At 31.3% G+C, this 18,177-nt stretch overlaps 3 protein-coding genes and 1 pseudogene across 4 annotated transcripts; all 4 read left to right on the forward strand.

The window, feature by feature from the left end:
- The first annotated feature begins 508 nt into the window (after nucleotides 1-508).
- On the forward strand, nucleotides 509-4,215 carry LOC100791612 (mannan endo-1,4-beta-mannosidase 4). Its single transcript, XM_003553648.3, has 5 exons — nucleotides 509-1,233; nucleotides 1,908-2,102; nucleotides 3,090-3,212; nucleotides 3,356-3,558; nucleotides 3,729-4,215. The coding sequence occupies exons 1-5, from the start codon at nucleotides 850-852 to the stop codon at nucleotides 4,081-4,083; spliced, it is 1,260 nt and encodes a 419-aa protein (XP_003553696.1). The 5' UTR covers nucleotides 509-849; the 3' UTR covers nucleotides 4,084-4,215.
- Nucleotides 4,216-4,968: 753 nt separating this feature from the next.
- On the forward strand, nucleotides 4,969-7,474 carry LOC102665407 (mannan endo-1,4-beta-mannosidase 4-like; annotated as a pseudogene).
- Nucleotides 7,475-8,766: 1,292 nt separating this feature from the next.
- Nucleotides 8,767-13,178, forward strand: LOC100795659 (shaggy-related protein kinase alpha). Of its 2 annotated transcripts, none has more exons than XM_003554554.5 (13): nucleotides 8,767-8,953; nucleotides 9,449-9,603; nucleotides 9,721-9,813; nucleotides 10,386-10,445; nucleotides 10,533-10,805; nucleotides 10,939-11,013; nucleotides 11,118-11,174; nucleotides 11,287-11,427; nucleotides 11,506-11,556; nucleotides 12,077-12,172; nucleotides 12,303-12,386; nucleotides 12,550-12,652; nucleotides 12,746-13,178. In XM_003554554.5, the coding sequence occupies exons 2-13, from the start codon at nucleotides 9,499-9,501 to the stop codon at nucleotides 12,826-12,828; spliced, it is 1,221 nt and encodes a 406-aa protein (XP_003554602.1). In that variant the 5' UTR covers nucleotides 8,767-8,953; nucleotides 9,449-9,498; the 3' UTR covers nucleotides 12,829-13,178. The 2 variants fall into 2 exon arrangements, with proteins under 2 accessions (XP_003554602.1, XP_040868664.1); XM_041012730.1 differs by lacking the exon at nucleotides 8,767-8,953 and adding an exon at nucleotides 9,100-9,284.
- A 1,094-nt stretch (nucleotides 13,179-14,272) lies between these two features.
- LOC100792135 (polygalacturonase At1g48100) lies at nucleotides 14,273-17,448 on the forward strand. Its single transcript, XM_026127075.2, has 6 exons — nucleotides 14,273-15,228; nucleotides 15,328-15,495; nucleotides 15,573-15,617; nucleotides 15,897-16,104; nucleotides 16,187-16,268; nucleotides 16,756-17,448. The coding sequence occupies exons 1-6, from the start codon at nucleotides 14,863-14,865 to the stop codon at nucleotides 17,264-17,266; spliced, it is 1,380 nt and encodes a 459-aa protein (XP_025982860.2). The 5' UTR covers nucleotides 14,273-14,862; the 3' UTR covers nucleotides 17,267-17,448.
- The last annotated feature ends 729 nt before the right edge of the window (nucleotides 17,449-18,177 follow it).

The raw sequence follows: 18,177 nt of genomic DNA on the forward strand, positions 1-18,177 counted from the left end.
ATATTAAATATGACGTGAAATTCATAAAATTTTATAATTTAATTTTATAACTTATAGTAAATTTTAACTAATATAAAGATGTGTAATACAAGAGTGTCACATAATATGTTGTTAACATTTTTCAAAATTTTGTGGTAAACCACCAAACAAAGTTTATTTAAAAGGAAAACATTAAAAAAATATTTAAAACAAATGATTTCTTTAAGCCAGTTTTTTGAATTACTTGAGAATCTAGTTTTTGGATTATATGAAAATCAAGCACACATTAGAAAATATCCGTACCTTACAACATCTATTTAAAAAAGATGGTATCCTTAACTAAAGGTACAAACTAATTGTGATTTTATTTAATTACTCCTTTGTTTGAAAGAAAAATTAGCTAAACAGGAAATTTTGACTCTCTTAACTATTTATTCATTTACTTATGTTTATATATCCTTAAAACAAGTAGTTGTGTTATCACAAAAATATAACTTAACGCGACGAGACTTATCTTTAAATGGGGTACAATTGAAATATTTTTTTTTTTATTGAATTCCACCAATCACATTTTTCAGTTTATGGTGGGACCTCTGCACGGCATGGCATGGCATGGCATGAAGCATGATACTCATAATTGTTTCCTACACTTCAATGCAACTAACGTTGTTGATGATATTCCATCTCTATATAAACTCCATCATAGTTGTCTATTTTTCCATCCAACTGAAAACTCATCGTCTCTTGAAACTTTTGTTCTCTCTTCCCTCTTTGTTCTCTTTAATTTTTGCCTGATTCCCTAATATAAGTTAAATTCTCGTGGAAAAAAAAGGAGAAACTTTTGGGATTTGTGAATTGTGGGACTAAGCCATGGGATTCCAAAACTTGGTGTTGATGGCTTTTATGATGACATTGATTGTTATTGGTCAATACGAACATTGCATGGCTACTGGTCGTCTTCATTTTCATCATCACTCACACAAAAACTTAACCACCAAAAAACTTCATGGTGGTTTCATTGAACGAAGTAACACCCATTTTTATCTCAATGGAAAACCACACTACTTAAATGGATTCAATTCGTATTGGTTAATGAATGTAGCATCCGATCCATCTACAAGTTCTAAGGTCAGTATAACTTTTCAAGAAGCTTCCCAACATGGTTTGAATGTAGCAAGAACTTGGGCATTCAACGATGGAGGTTACAATGCCCTTCAAATTTCTCCTGGTTCTTACAACGAGAATGTCTTCAAGGTATCTCAATTAATTTACTACCTAATTAAATAAATGCATGTTTTTTTTTTGTGTGCACGCGTGTGTAGTGTTTTTTTTTTCCAGATATAATTAAATGTATTAATTTTATATCTCAATAAAAGAATGATATTAATTATATTACTTTGAAGACAATTATATGAAAGGTATTCAACGAGTGAAAAAAAGAATATTATGAAAATATTTTTTCCAATTATTAGTTTGATAATCAAAACTTATTGTCTTACTTGCAATTAACCTCCTTTAACTTCTTTTTTTTTAATGAAATTGTTTTTTTTAAGCCACGTATATATGAAATTGTCCTGTATCCCTTTCTTAAAAAAAGTCATGAAAACAATGTAAATTTTATATCATATTTCATGGTTAAATGTGTTTTTAATACTTACTAATATAGTAATATTTGTTTTTAGTTCTTCAAAAATAATTTGTCTCGTTTATGAAAATGTATTATGCATAGTACGTCTATCAATGGGAGACAAAAAAAATAAAGAATATATTTTGTATTGACGTACTAATTCTTTGGGCGAAGTGGAATGATGATATACGAAACTTTATTATATACAATTTTACTGTTTGTTTTACAAATTTGTGTGTTTATTTAAATGGTATTTCAATTAATTTGGTGTTCTTTGATGAACTCTATGCATGTTTTGTAGGGATTGGATTTTGTAATTTCAGAAGCAGGAAAAAATGGGGTACGACTGATACTAAGTCTAGTAAATAACTGGAATGATTATGGTGGAAAGAGTCAGTATGTTCAATGGGCAAGAGAACGTGGTCAATATGTAAACAACGACGATGACTTCTTCTCACACCCCATTGTTAAGGAATACTACAAAAATCACGTCAAGGTAAAAATTAATTATATGAGTTGAGAATATTTAATTATAACTATTAGATTAAAATTAATTATTTACATTACGTATTTAATTATAAAATTTACATGTTTTTTCCTTAAAGATTACATGAGATCTGTAATTAAATACGTAATATCAATTGTTAATTAATATAATAATTGTGATTGAATGTTTTTATTTACATAATAACCAAAAACTCTGAACTAATATGTACTTTTTCATACAGTCTAATCATTCACCAAAATAATTTCAGCTGAACTTCAGATTAATGAGGTTCATTTTCTCTAATAAACCAAATGATTAAGACAAAAAAAAATATATGATGTGTATTTAGTTTAATTTATTTTGATGAAATAATCATTTTTACGTCTTATATATTAAGAAAATGAAAAATATTTATATTAAAAAACTGTACCAAATATGCATTTAAATATGTGAGAATACATAAATTTATGTAAAATAGTTATGGAGCTCGAATTGGGCTAGCTTGCTCAAGAGTTTTTATAAATCTTTAGCAAAATTGGCCTTCTGATGGATAAAATCTCAATAAACTCTCACAAGTGATCAATTATATGTTTCTTTCAAAAAGAAAAATTATTTTCGAGCTATAACTACAAAAGTTATCACAATTTCAAGCTTTAATTTACTGATAGCTCACTTATGTCAGAAAATTTGTGCAATTTTATGTATCTCAATAAAAAAAAATTATATTTTTAGTTACTTAATATCTTAGGAACATTGATTAATATTTATCTTTAATTTTATAATACATTGATGGGTCCGTCGGCCAAAATTTGTCCATGATGCAACATGTTCAACCTTTGGTAAAAAAATTAAATATGGAGGAATAGTTATATGCATATATTCTTTACTAATATTTTATTGTCCATACAAACTAAGCTAACAAAGTAATCATTAATTAATTAGTATGATATATTTGTTCAATTACTTAACCTTTTGTAAATTTGGATTGTAATGCAGACTATGCTGACAAGAAAGAATACTATAACTGGATTGACATATCAGAATGATCCAACAATTTTTGCATGGGAACTTATGAATGAACCTCGTTCCCAAAATGACTATTCTGGAAAATCAATTCAGGTCTTCTTTTTATAAGGGTCTTTTTCTTTTCTTCCTTTTGAACGTGTAATCAATTACAGAGTGTCATAGTTCCATATCTCTTACTTGATGTCATAAAAATAAAGTTGTTGAGATATATACAAAAAATTTGTTAAATACTACAGGATTGGGTGAGGGAGATGGCTGCCTATGTGAAGTCTATTGATAACAATCATTTACTTGAAGTAGGACTTGAAGGATTTTATGGTGAATCAATGCCGGATAAGAAACAATTCAATCCTGGATATCAAGTAGGAACTGATTTCATTTCTAACAACCAAGTTCCTGAAATCGATTTCACCACCATCCATCTCTACCCTGATCAATGGTAAATCCTCTATAAATGTTTTCATTTATTCTCTATATATTAAATATAAATCCATGCAATATAGTGTATATTGCTAGTGATGTGAGTCAATGGTGGGGGTATCGAACTCTAACGAAAGTGCTAAAGATGATTTATATAAATATAAATCCATGCAATATGTTTGGATGCAGGGTATCAAACTCTAATGAAAGTGCTAAAGATGATTTTGTTAGCAAATGGGTCCAAGCCCATATCCAGGACTCAAACGACATTTTAGGAAAACCCATTCTTTTTACTGAGTTTGGAAAGTCTTCAAAGTCTTCAGGATACAGTGTTGATAAAAGGGACAATTACTTTGAAAAAATATACAATTTCATATTCAACAGTGCTAGCAATGGGGGACCATGTGCAGGTGGACTTTTTTGGCAACTAATGACACAGGGAATGGATGACTTGCATGATGGCAATGAAATCATCTGTGATGAGAATCCTTCAACTGCCAATGTCATCACTCAACAATCTAAAAAGATGTCAAATCTAGGATAATTATATGTAAAAAACTTCTCTTGTAATCAAAATATTCATTCTCACTAACTATCACAATGGTGGTGTGAGATGATATAATATCATAATAACTAATAAGAAGGGAAAGTCAAAATAACACTTTGGATCAATAAATGTGTCTTTGGAGATAGTACAATTTATCATGCTTTATTGAGCACCCTAAGTTATAATTAAGGGTGTGCAAAAACACTAAATTGAATCATTTTTTATCTCCACTGTCATTATATATTGTTTATTTAAATATTACCTTAAATATACTTCGAGATTGTTTGACCGTGAGAAGTTCAAACAAATGTATGTTGCAATGTCGTATCATCTTTTATAAAAATATATTTATTTATTATTATTTTAAAAAATTTAAATTTAAATTTTCAAAATAATAATAAAAAGATAACTTTCCATGCATCGCATGGGAACATGTACTAATATTGTATTAAGTAGATAGTTTTTTTTTTTGTTTTTTTTACTGCAACTAGACAGTGTTGTTGACTATGTTTAACAATTAAATAAAATGTTGATCGTAATTTAAAGAAAAATTTTAATAGAAAGAAAAAATTGTCTTTTATTAAAAAGAATTCTCCTAATTTAAAGAAAAGGTTTTATAGAAAAACAATTTTCTTTCTATTAAACTTTTTCTTAATTAGAAACAACATTTAATCTAATTGTTAAACATTGTCAAAAGCACTATTTACTTAATGCAATATAAATGGAAATCATAGTTGCCTTAATATGATCGATTATTTAAAAGAAAATATGTTTACTAATAGGCATCGAATATCATTTTGTATCCTTAATTTTGTGATTATATTATCATATTCTATGGTCTCGTTCAAATTTTGCTAAAAAAAAAACTTATAAATCAGGCAAATGAGTATATACACTTCTCAAAAGTTTTATCAAACACAATTGTAAAAGAAGCTCACATATATATTTTAATTTGACCAACAACTATAATTTACATCAAACATAAAAGACCTTGTGCATCGCACCAGTAAAAGGATTACTGTTTTTTTTTTACTGGAAGTAGAAGGACTACTGTTAGTACCATATGTATAAATGTAATAAGATTTGTGATATTTTTTCTTGCTTAGAACGAGGGAAATTAAGTCATTTTTGTGTCTTTATTCAATTTATTGTTTCACTTAAAAGTTTAAGTAGCGTAAAACTAGTCAACAACTTATTGATTTTAGCGAATACTAAGGTTGATGCATGAGGAAACCTCTCTATTTCATTCTATTTTAATCTGTTGTTAATATATAAAATTGTCCCATATATAGACAGAGTAAACATAAATATGGATCATATCATCCTAATTTTTCTAAGTAAATAATTAAGGATCTATCTTTTGATAAAACATTTATAATGTTACCTTTTGATAAAAGTTTTACCACATGCATAAATGTCACTTCTAACAAAAAAATATTATTGACAAAGTTATTAGATATTTTCTACCAATAACAAAGATTAAAAAATTAACTAAATCAACTAATTTGGTTCTTTTGGTGAACGCAAGGATTGGATTTTGTGATATCAAAAGCAGGAAAAAATGGGGTACGACCAATACTAAGCCTAGTAAATAATTGAAAAGATGATGGTGGGAAAAATCAGTATGTTCAATGGGCAAAACAACATGGCCAAAGAGTAAACAACGAGGATGACTTCTTCTCACACCCCGTGTTAAGCAATACTACAAAAATCACGTCAAGTTAAGAATGACGAATAAGCAAAAGCTGCCATTTTTCTCACGTAGTATTGTATTGACAATGTTTAATTATAATTATTAGACTAGAAATAAAGATTTATATTGTGCTTTAACTATAAATTTTATTTAACTTTTTAAATTAAAGATCACATGAAATTTATAATTAAATATATAATTTAAATTATTAACCGGTTTAATGATTATAAGTAAATGTTGTCATTTCTTATATATAATTGGTTGATATGCATAATTTGTACCTATATTATATTATATTTAAGTTTAATTAGTAACCTAATTCGGTGAGTATTTCGAGTTTTTTTATGAAATAATCATTTTTTACAACTTCATAAAAAAATACATTTAAAATGTAACAGATATTCACTTAAATATCTGAACATGCATAAATTTATAGTATATTATTTTTAAAAAAATAATTATATTCTAAAAATAATTAAACCGTAACAAATTTAAGCATTCAAATATCTAGGCATAAATTTATATAAAATAATTATTGGAGATCACTGGGTAAATTGGAAAACTATAACTCAAAGCTTTATAGTGTATTTAAATAATACATAAGAATCAATTTTATTACATAAAATCATGGTGATACAAGGAAAAAAAATAGAACCAACTATTTGTTGCTTTGCCTTGGTTACTTTACTGAGTATTATATTGTTCATGAAACTCAAGCTAATAAAGTAACCATGAATTAATTAGTATGATATATTTTTGTTTAGCAACTTAACTTTTGTAAATTTGGTTGTGATGAAAACTATATTAACAAGAGAAAAAAATATTATAATTGGATTAATATATAAAGATGATCCAACCATTTTTGTATGGAAGCTTGTGAATGAACCTAGTTCTTTAGAGCAATTTGGAAAACAAATTTAGATACTTTTTCTTCTTACAAAATACCTTAGTTGCATGCATGCTTCTCACCGGTCATCATAAAAATAAAGTCATTATATATATATATATATAACTTACAAGATTGGGTGAGGGAGATGGTTGCTTATCTAAAGCCCATTGATAGCAATCTTTTACTGAAAATAAGACTTGAAGGATTTTATGGTGAATCTATGTCACAAAAAAAACAATTCAATCCTAGATACTAAATAAGAACCGATTTCATTTCTAACAACCAAGTTCCAGAAATCAATTTTGCCACCATTCATCTATACCCTCAGTGTTAACCCTCTAAAATTCTTTTCATTTATTAACTATAGACAATATAAGTCCAATCTATATAATATAAATCATATCACCAATTGTGTAAATCAATGAGTGCTAATATATAAGGTGAATCTGGATGCAAGATGTCAAAGTTTAACGAAACAACTCAATATGTCTTTATTAGCAAATGGGTCCAAGTTCATATGCAATAATCAAATGATATTTTACGAAAATCCATTCTTCTTAGCGAGTTTGGGTTGTCTTCAAAGATTTTAGGATATAGCGTGGAGAATAGTTTTTTTTGGGAAACAATACAATTTGATATAAAATAGCACTAGTAATAGGGGGCCATGTGCGGGAGGGCTATTTTGGCAATCATTGACCCAAGGAATGGATGACTTATGTGATGACTATGAAATCATTTTCTATGATAGTCCTTCAACTGCCAATATGGTTACCCAACAATCTAAGGAGATGCCAAGTCTTGGATAGTTATATTTTATAAAAGCATTTTGTTTCCCTTTAACCAAACATTTTAGCCTTTCTAATTAGCCATCTAAATGGCAACATGGGATAATATAATCTATCATCTATAATCTATAACGATAATAAAGTTGATGTAATCCACGTGATGAGTGATTTTTCTAATGTATTTTATGCTTAATTAATTAAACTTTCCACCCTTATAATATAGCATTTCCTTTTTCATTTTTGTCTTGTATTTTTGTTTTCAAAATTATTATTATCAGATTCAAATAGTTTATTTTTAGTCCATGCAGTCAACTCTCATTAAAAAAGTCAAATTAATGACATCATGCTAACATCACATCAACAAAAAATATTGGTAACATATATCACATGAATATAATTTCATGTAAAAAAAGAATCATGTCAAAGGATAGTGTTATGTCATCAATGTTATATCATTGTTGTAATTGAGGGATTATTTTTTTTTACAAAGACTAAAAAATGAAAAAAAAATTACAAGAATAATAAAAAATGATATTTTTACACAATAATGATGTAAAGGAAAAAACAAAAAAATACATTGTAATTAAAAAAATTACACTAGAGGGACTATGTATTTTTTTTTCATTTTTCGTCCTTACATTTTTTCATTCATTTTCAGTCTTTGTAAATTATTATTATTATTTTTATTTTTAGTCCTTCATTTTTTATGATGATATGGTATTGACACTAACATGATACATATGAACATTATTTTTGTTGGCGTGACACATATTGATATGAACTATTTAACATTTTTAATAAATTTGAATGCATACATTAAAATTGATTAGTTTAAAACTTACAAAGAATGATTTTGAAAAAGATATTTAGAAAAATGAAAAAAATACCACATTACTAGCACACAAAATTCAATTAAGACTTTGTTTTTGAGAAAAAAAGTTATACACACTATCATTTGAGATATTTTTATAAGTTTTAATCCTTTTAATTAACTAAGAGACTAATTTTTTATATGAAATTTAATCACACTTAATTTTTTTTGTTTTTTTTCAAAAATATATGATGTGAGAATCAAATTTAGATTGTCTCTTACAAACCTAACATGTGTTAAATTATATCATTAGATAAATTTCTAGTTTGATAGAATAAAAAGAAATAAAATTTAAAAAAATATTTAAATTAAAATAGAATAACAGGATCATCCTTTGTTTTGGAAGTTTTCCCTTCTCTTAACAGCCACAGTGTTTACTCTAAATAGGGATTAAAGAATATTAAAATTGTAATTTACAGCCAACATTAAAAAAACATAAAACAGTGTTCTTCTTTGACAGTCACAAGCTCACCACACAAAAAAGTAGAAGCACTGTTTTCTCACACAATTCCATAAAGAATAACCTCTCAAACTCACTCACATCCATCTAACTTCAACTTCCTCATCCTCACAACTCACAATCCTCCTTCCTTTTCCTTTACTTTTTCTTACATACATTCATGCCAAAGGTACGTTCTCCTCTTATTCCTCTATTTTTCATTTTTTTCCCATTTCTTCCGTTTTCTTAATTTTTTTTCGTTGTCTCTCAGATTTAACTGCTGTTCATTTTTCCTCACACTAGCTTTTGTTAATTTAGTTTTATGTATTTAGATCGGAACTTCTATTTCGCGTTCTATTTTGCTATATTGATTTACAAGGAACTTTAGGTCCGTTTGTTTGAGATTTTTTTTCTCTGTTTTTAACCGTGGGATTACTGATGCAACGATGAGTTTCCCGTTGGATTTGTGATGCTCGATAGATGGATCTCTGATGTTCTTGAGTAATTTCCGCAAATAAAAGGCATTTACATTTTTACTTTTTCTTTATCTGTTTTTATTATATTTCTTTGTGTGGAAGATGCAACTTTCCTGTTTTGGCTTCCATTTCGATTAATTTCAATTTTATTTCACCATAATATTCCAACAATTTTTTCTCTTCTGATTTTGTGCTATTATTAATTCCAGGAGGTAAGTGATTGGGTTTTAAGCTGTTAAAATAGCAAGGAAGGTGCAAAATGGCTTCAGTTGGTGTGGCACCAACATCATCAGGCTTGAGAGAATCCAGTGGTGTTGATAGGTTGCCAGAGGAGATGAATGATATGAGAATTAGGGATGATAAAGTATGTCACACACTGTTAATTCTCAATACAATATCGTTTTTTTTTGTGGGATAATTTTTTGTTGTTTGATTTTTTAAGTTTGAGACATTGTTGCTTACGGCTTGCCTTATCGTGTAGGAAATGGAAGCCACCGTTGTCGATGGTAACGGAACAGAGACCGGACATATTATTGTTACTACCATTGGGGGTAGAAATGGTCAACCGAAGCAGGTATACCTTCCCTTCTTTTTCCACTAACATATACTGTACTGTGACTGGAATGTAGTTCGAAATAATTTGACTACTGTACTGTCTCATTTTCTCTCTGCTGATATCTTGGTGCTTGGAAGTTGATAAGCAATTAATGCTTTAGTTTGGTGTTATTAATTGGGTGTAAATGTCTTTTTTCCTGTCTTTCATAAATAATGCTGCTATGAATGTGAGTACTCAGTATTGAAATGAGATTTATTGTATTTGTCCTCGAAGTCATCCCCCCCACCATCAGTATGTGTTGGGTATTATGTCAGCTGTACTGCCTGATAACTTGAATCTTGATACAGTGGGTCGCTCAACTATTTTCTGTCTTCAACATGTTTGTGTTGTGCCTTATTATTGGTAAATATCCCCACCAAATACTTACTGATTGGTGGAACTTAATGGGATATGCAATATCATATAGTATAATGTAATCCTTGTCTACATCTTACTTTAAACCATATTTCATAATTCATTTTCTCCATTAAATATGCTTATGTCTCCATAATAATAGACCTTTTTTTTATTTTATTTTTTAAATATTTCAGACTATAAGCTATATGGCAGAGCGGATTGTTGGACATGGATCATTTGGGGTTGTCTTCCAGGTATGAATTCTTATCCACTGAATGATGTATTAGTTTAGCCTTTCAAACAGAGTGACATATGATGCTGTCATTTTTGTATAATTGTAGGCTAAATGCTTGGAGACTGGTGAAACTGTGGCTATCAAAAAAGTTCTTCAAGACAAGAGGTATAAAAACCGGGAGCTGCAAACAATGCGCCTTCTTGACCACCCAAATGTTGTCTGTTTGAAGCATTGTTTCTTTTCAACCACCGAAAAGGATGAACTATACCTTAATTTGGTACTGGAGTATGTTCCCGAAACAGTTAATCGTGTGATCAAACATTATAACAAGTTGAACCAACGGATGCCTCTGATATATGTAAAACTCTATACATACCAGGTATGCTTAATCATGTCAGTTTGGTTTTGTCATGATCCTTTTGTCAGTTTTATTTTGGAAAATGGCTTTGTTAATGTTTTGGATTATTTTCTTATCTTACTGAGGTTGTATCTGTTTTCTTGATATACTGCAGATCTTTAGGGCACTCTCTTATATTCATCGTTGCATTGGAGTCTGCCATCGGGATATCAAGCCTCAAAATCTATTAGTATGTTTTCTATTTTACTTATCTGGTCAAAAACTGCTTAGTTCAAACCCTGGAGATTCATGACTGTTAGGCAGCAACTACTTACTGAAAGTGTTTCTATGCAGGTTAATCCACATACTCACCAGGTCAAAATATGCGACTTTGGAAGTGCAAAAGTCTTGGTATGTTTTATGTATGTGTGTTTGTTTTTCTGTATTTTCTACCTTCAACCATTGCTCTTGAAACTCCAGTTGTCTGGGTGGTTTCACCTTGTTTGCTCTTGACCTTTGACAGGTAAAAGGCGAACCAAATATATCGTACATATGCTCTAGATATTATAGAGCACCTGAGCTTATATTTGGAGCAACTGAATATACTACAGCTATTGACGTTTGGTCAGTTGGTTGTGTATTGGCTGAGCTTATGCTTGGACAGGTAGGTGGTTGTTGATGGGAGCTCCGTTGATTCTGTGGTTTAATATATGTAAAAATGAAATTTGTTTTTGTTTTCCAGCCCTTGTTCCCCGGTGAGAGTGGAGTTGATCAGCTTGTTGAGATCATCAAGGTAATCTTTCTGATTATTTTCTTTGTTGTTACTGCTATGTCTGCCTTAGAAATATATTAAATCTGTTTAGCTCCAATGCCTAGTGTTATAGTTCTGTCACTTATTTTTTTCTTGTCCAGTGGCATTTCTGTTAGTTCAGTTATTTTCTTGAAACTGAGACATTTGTCAATTTTTACAACTGTGGGATTTTTTGTAATTTCTTAAAAAAGGGATCATTTGAAAGAAATTTCATGTTTTCCCATGCATTAGCACAGGTTAGTGTTCTAGTTTCCATTGAATCTATCTTTCATGTTTGGATAGTTCAATTAACTCAATTGTAATTTGTAACACCATAATGCAATGGATGATGAATTGTGGGTCATTTATTTTGCTTCAACGTTTTATCTTTTAGGCTGAATTAACTTACTTGGGTAATTCCTTGTTTGAATCACTGATTCTCTGATCAATTTGATAGATAGGCTTGCTTGTCACAATGTCAGTATCTTTAACGTGTAAGCACATCCACTTTTTGCTTTGGTAGGTTCTGGGAACTCCAACAAGGGAAGAGATAAAGTGCATGAATCCTAACTATACAGAATTTAAATTCCCACAGATTAAAGCACATCCATGGCACAAGGTATCACAAATAAATTTAATAACCTTTCGTGTTTTATACTCTATTCACCATAGTGAAAATACTAATATATCTAGTAATTTGTCTTGTTTAGTGCACCACACTGATAAATTTGTTGATTTGGTCCTTCTAGATCTTTCACAAGCGCATGCCTCCAGAAGCTGTTGATTTAGTATCAAGACTACTACAATACTCCCCTAACTTGCGGTGCACAGCTGTGAGTATATTTGACTTTTTAGCAGGCCTTTCTAACTCTAATTTCAATCCGCCTAATTTGTAAAATGGAGCTGTACTGCTCTGCTTTTTCATGTAATGATTGTTTCTCCTCCTTTGAAGTTTTATATAATGGGTTTTTACTTTATCTTCAATATCTTGTGCAGTTAGATGCCTTGACCCATCCTTTCTTTGATGAACTTCGTGACCCAAACACTCGCTTGCCAAATGGTCGTTTCCTTCCACCATTGTTCAATTTTAAATCTCATGGTATGATAGTTTTTGAATAAGCTGTTCTGTTTATTTAACTTTGCTCTACTAGTTTATTAGTTCTGGCTGATGTTCTTGCTGCCTGTGTACCAGAATTGAAGGGAGTCCCAGTTGAGATTTTGCTGAAATTGATTCCAGAACATGCAAGGAAGCAGTGCCCGTTTCTTGGCTTGTGATATTGTGAAAAATGTAACAAAACTGCAATAGTGTCGTTCCCATATGAATGTTCCGTTATGTATCCTTCTTGTATTTCGGTGCCTAGTAAAAACTGATTTAGAGATATATGGTTACTCAATATTACCCAACACTCGATGGGTATTCAGAAAAAAGCCGTGTTTCCTGTTTAACAGAAGGTTGTAAACATCGAATAGAAGACAAGTGTCATGTTAAACCGGTGTTGGTGTTTGTGAATACAATGATGGGTGGTTGGCTAATTTAGTTTTGCTCTGCATTGGAAACTCAATTGTCTTTGTGGCTAATCTTTAGCGAAATAACGAGACATAGTCAACGAGAGTGCAGTTTGCAAGTCTGTCTTAACTAGCATTTTATTTTATTTTTTTGTTATCTTATCTACTGTATTTTTTACGTACTCAGTTTGATTTTTACTATTTCAACGAGGTATGCGTATTATACTAGAACATGGTTAGCATCTGCCGTGGCTGAGAGGTGCTTGCAGTCAAAGCAGATAGCTTCAGAAGAAATGGCAGCTATATTCAAGAAGTGTCTCTCGCTTTTCTTTTTGTAATGTGGAGTCTTTATTCTGTATTGGAAGAATCATGGAGAAAGCTCACTTGATCTCAGTTGTCCTTATTTCCCCCCTCCCCCCTTTTAACAAAGTACTTAATTTGTCTTATTTTTTAGTTTAATATCCCTAATTCAAAGTTCATTTAGCACTTGACAAAACATGAGCGTCAGTAATTCAATTTTGAATTGAACTTGAATACTTGATTGATAACAAATAGTACATTTAAAAGAGAAAGCAAGGTGTTTGTCCTCTGTTATTCGGTTATTGAGCTGCCGATCTTATACTAGTCGACTGGTGTGTTCTCTATGATGCACCACTCCACGGTCACTTCAGAACACAATTGTTTACCACCCCAAAATTCTAGACATAATTACCTACTGATTTTCTCTCCACAGACCACAACGCTGTTGGTTTTTAAGCTTATGCCAATGGTTAAGGAATGGCTAAAGCTCAACAATGTAGTTAAGCCCAGTTTAGGTAAAATAAACTAGAGTGGGCACCAAATAATATCATCACAAGCACAAAAAGCAGGGCCTCAACTTAAAAGCATAATTGATAATGCGGTGTTTTGCTGGAAAAAAAGAAGATATTTTCACACCATTGGAGTGCATATTAGTATATATTTTGGGAAAGAAGAGGGAAAATGTAAATAAATGTGCGAGTGATATAACATATAAAGTGTAATCCATTCTATCATCAAATGGAAAAATTGTTTTTTGTGCCAAATCATCTTAATATGAGGAGACTAAAATACACTTGCAATATGTTTATGTAGTATTTTCTTTAAGCTTTTGATATCCTGGGGGAAACTATAGGTTCTTACGATGATGCTTTTGCTATTGTTGGTGCGAAAACTGTTGTATTTAGTTTCTTCAATGTGCTGAACCTGAGAGTGAGTGAGTGAAACAACAGGAAGAAAAACAAAGCACCTATCACACCATGCTATTCCTCTTTTCCTCTCGACCTGGTGTCACAATTTCCACATCTGTGGACTCAACATGATGCATCAGAGTGCCACTCTCATTCCCCTAAATGTAATTGGTCGGTTTTGCGTCATTATTATAATTTATAATGTCAGACTCAAACACAACCACAAGAAAAGTTGGTTCCACTAAGCTCTCTAATTGCTAGTTAGTTTATAAGTGACTTCAATCTACAATATTCTCTGCTGGACACTTGTGATCTCTTGCAAGTTGCAGTAGTGATCAAAGTGGTCACACAATTTACTGCTTGACCTTGTTTCAATGTCTATGTGCCTTGATTCTCCATGCCATGATTATCATCACTATGTCTAGCCAATCATAGTGACCTATAAATGACCAAATGTTGTGTTACTTCAGTTTGCATGCCTAGCGAGGTAGGAGCACTTTAAAATTTCATATTGTACTATAAATAGCCAAATATATTCCCACTCCAAGTGCTTCTCACCTTAGATAGCTAGAACCCAGGAGCTTGACTAAACGTGATGTTTTTGCAGAGAATTACTCTTTTCTTAATTTTCATCACATGTTTGTTCTTTCCCACAATTCGTGGCAAACTTCACAGTCATGCAAACGGGAAGCAATGGCTTCCAATGTCACGTATTTGGTTACCACCTTCTCCTTCACCTGAGGTTGTTAGCCCAAATGCCAATGGACCTTTTGTTTTCAATGTAAAATCCTTTGGTGCTGTTGGGGATGGTGTCTCTGATGATACAGAAGCATTTAAGTTGGCCTGGGATGCAGCATGTCACGCCGAAGAATCAGGAACTCTTTTTGTTCCAAAGGGTCATATCTTCATGATACAATCAACTACATTCACAGGACCTTGTAATTCTAAACTCACTTTTAAGGTAATGGTTCCATGCTACTATATGCCATTGAACTAAATAATACTAGTATTATGCATGTATGTTGATTTGTTCCTATTTTCTTGTTGGACTTACTGAAAGGTTGATGGTACTATTTGGCCCCCGGATGGACCGGATTCATGGCCATTGAGTAGCAGAAAGAGACAATGGCTGGTTTTCTATAGAATAAATGGAATGCTAATGCAGGGAAGTGGTCTTATTGATGGAAGAGGAGAGAAATGGTGGAATCTCTCTTACAAATCACACAAAGTAAACATTTTCTTATGTCTCTTACTTTTTTATGCCACTCCCGCTGGTGTTCAATTACTGATATTTAGATTTAACAGGGAGCTAATGGGGCAAAACAGCTTGGACCAGGTGATCGTCCAGTGGTAAGTCACATGTATAGTTCAAATTGAAACTTGCCAAGCAAGGTTTTAAATTTATTGTGGTTGTAGTTGTGATTTTATCGCAATCCTTGATATTGTGGATAAATGTGGCTGGTATGGTCGCAACTCGCAACTCCCAATTGAATTCGCAGAAACTCCATAAACCTTGATGTTGAGTCCAAAATCGCATTTGCAGACCTGTTTTTAAAATATTATTGTGATTGAATTTTACTGCACGTAACTTGAAAATTTGTCATTTGAATTTTGAATTCTCTGGTGCAGGCCATCAGGTTCTTTGAGAGCTCCAATTTGAGAGTGGAAGGACTGAAAATCAAGAACAGTCCTAAATTCCATTTCCGATTTGATGAATGTCAAAATGTCCATGTGGAAAAGCTTATCATAAAGTCACCTGCTCTAAGTCCCAACACCGATGGAATTCACATTGAAAACACAACTAATGTCAATATTCACAATTCAGTCATTTCAAATGGTAATTCTATAAATTATACTATGTTTTTCCTATGTGGTCTATTATGCCCTCCGTTTTTCTACCCTGGCATTCCTGCATGCAGGTGATGACTGTGTGTCCGTTGGTGCCGGTTGTTACAATGTGGACATAAGGAATATAACATGCGGTCCAAGTCATGGAATAAGGTAAGGTGCTTCTGTTAGAAATATTAAAATAAAATAAAAGAAATAAATGAGAAGAAAATGCAATGTCTTAAACTAAATAACAAACAACAATAGCAAAATAACTTCAATTGATAGAACATAAATCAACAATGCAATATATCATACAATAAATACAAAGGAAAATAATTCAAGGAAGAAATTTTGTTAACATGAGTCGAAGCATACAAACGCTATCCTTAGAGAGGAAACGCCTCCACTATGCACTGGTAGGTGTATCCAGCAAAAAAATCTCTAAACCTTCTGAACAAATTGTTTAATATATAAATTTTAAATTATAAAACAAATATTTACTAACAGCTTCCTCTCACTGTATAATACAAGAAATTATTGTATAATCTGAAACCGCTACATGTTTATGGTTTTGGCTAATGGTCTTAGATTATACAATAATTTCTAGATGTTATGACCATAGATTATATTAATTGAGCTGTCTCATGCTTTGTTGCAGCATTGGCAGCCTAGGAAATTACAATTCGCGAGCTTGCGTTTCCAACATAACAGTGAGTGATTCAATTATTAAGCATTCTGATAATGGGGTTCGGATCAAAACATGGCAGGGTGGAAGAGGAGCAGTGTCTAAGGTAGTCTTCAACAATATTCAAATGGACACTGTCCGCAACCCAATCATCATAGACCAATACTACTGCCCCTCCAAGAACTGCCACAACCAAAGCTATGCGGTTTCAGTTTCCAATGTTTCATACTCAAACATAAAGGGTACTTATGATGCGAGGTCCCCACCTATGCGTTTTGCTTGCAGTGATTCTGTTCCATGCACAAACCTCACGCTATCTGAAGTGGAACTGCTTCCAGCTGCGCACTCACAGGGCAAGATTTTGACCAACCCGTTTTGTTGGAAGGTTTATGGAACTGTGCAGACACTCACAACACCACACGTTTTATGCCTCTTAGAGGGAAATCAATTAACCTTAAAGCCTCGAGATGTTGTTTGGTGTTAGACAAAAATGATCAAACAAAGGATATTTATGACTACCAGAAAAAAAATTGCCCTTGTCAAAAACGAAACTAGATACAGGATTACTAGGCTAGTGGCCACGAAGTTATGCTTATGCATATCAATTTTACGTACGTGTATATATGTATCATATTAATAAATGAAAAGATGATTATTGCAAACCAAGTAGCTAATTCTAGATGTTATATTCTTATTTCTTCTTTAACTGTAGTCTATTAACAAATTTAACACTGTAACCTATTAATATACTCTTAAAAAATAGGAAATATATTATTAATAAGTAATACATATATACATACACATATGAACTCATGCACACACATAACAATAACAATGTGTTTGGAATTTGGATGGTACTAAACTAAAAAGAATACATTTTTATAGGTTTTAAACAACCAAAGCATACATAAAAAATCAAATTAAATATATCAAAATACATAGTTTTTTTATTTGTAAGGAAATAAATCAAAATAAAATTGCATTATGTCTTTGTTATTGAAAATGTTTTATCTAAAATTAAATTCTCTATGTAAATTAGAATAAGTATCTGGATTGAGAGTGTTTGTGGAGCTATTTATAAAAAATAATAATTAAAGTTTTCCTTTTTATAATAGAGTTTTGTAATTGATTTGAGTTGCACATAAAAAATATTTTATTTCCCTTCTTCACGCCTTGTGTTGCATCTCACTGTGTAAACAGTGTATTGAGACTAAAGTAAATTATTTCCTTGACCTGAAATACTTATAGAGCATTAGAGCTTGAGGCCACGAACCCACCGAACGAGAGATAAAAACTACTACAAAACATGTGGCTACCTGTGAACGAACTTCGCCAAAGTGTCAATTCTTGTACCACAAGTGTTTGTGTTAGCTCAAGTAATGCATTTTATAATGG

This window comes from Glycine max, chromosome 19 (assembly GCF_000004515.6).
Source record: "Glycine max cultivar Williams 82 chromosome 19, Glycine_max_v4.0, whole genome shotgun sequence".
NCBI lineage: Eukaryota > Viridiplantae > Streptophyta > Magnoliopsida > Fabales > Fabaceae > Glycine > Glycine max.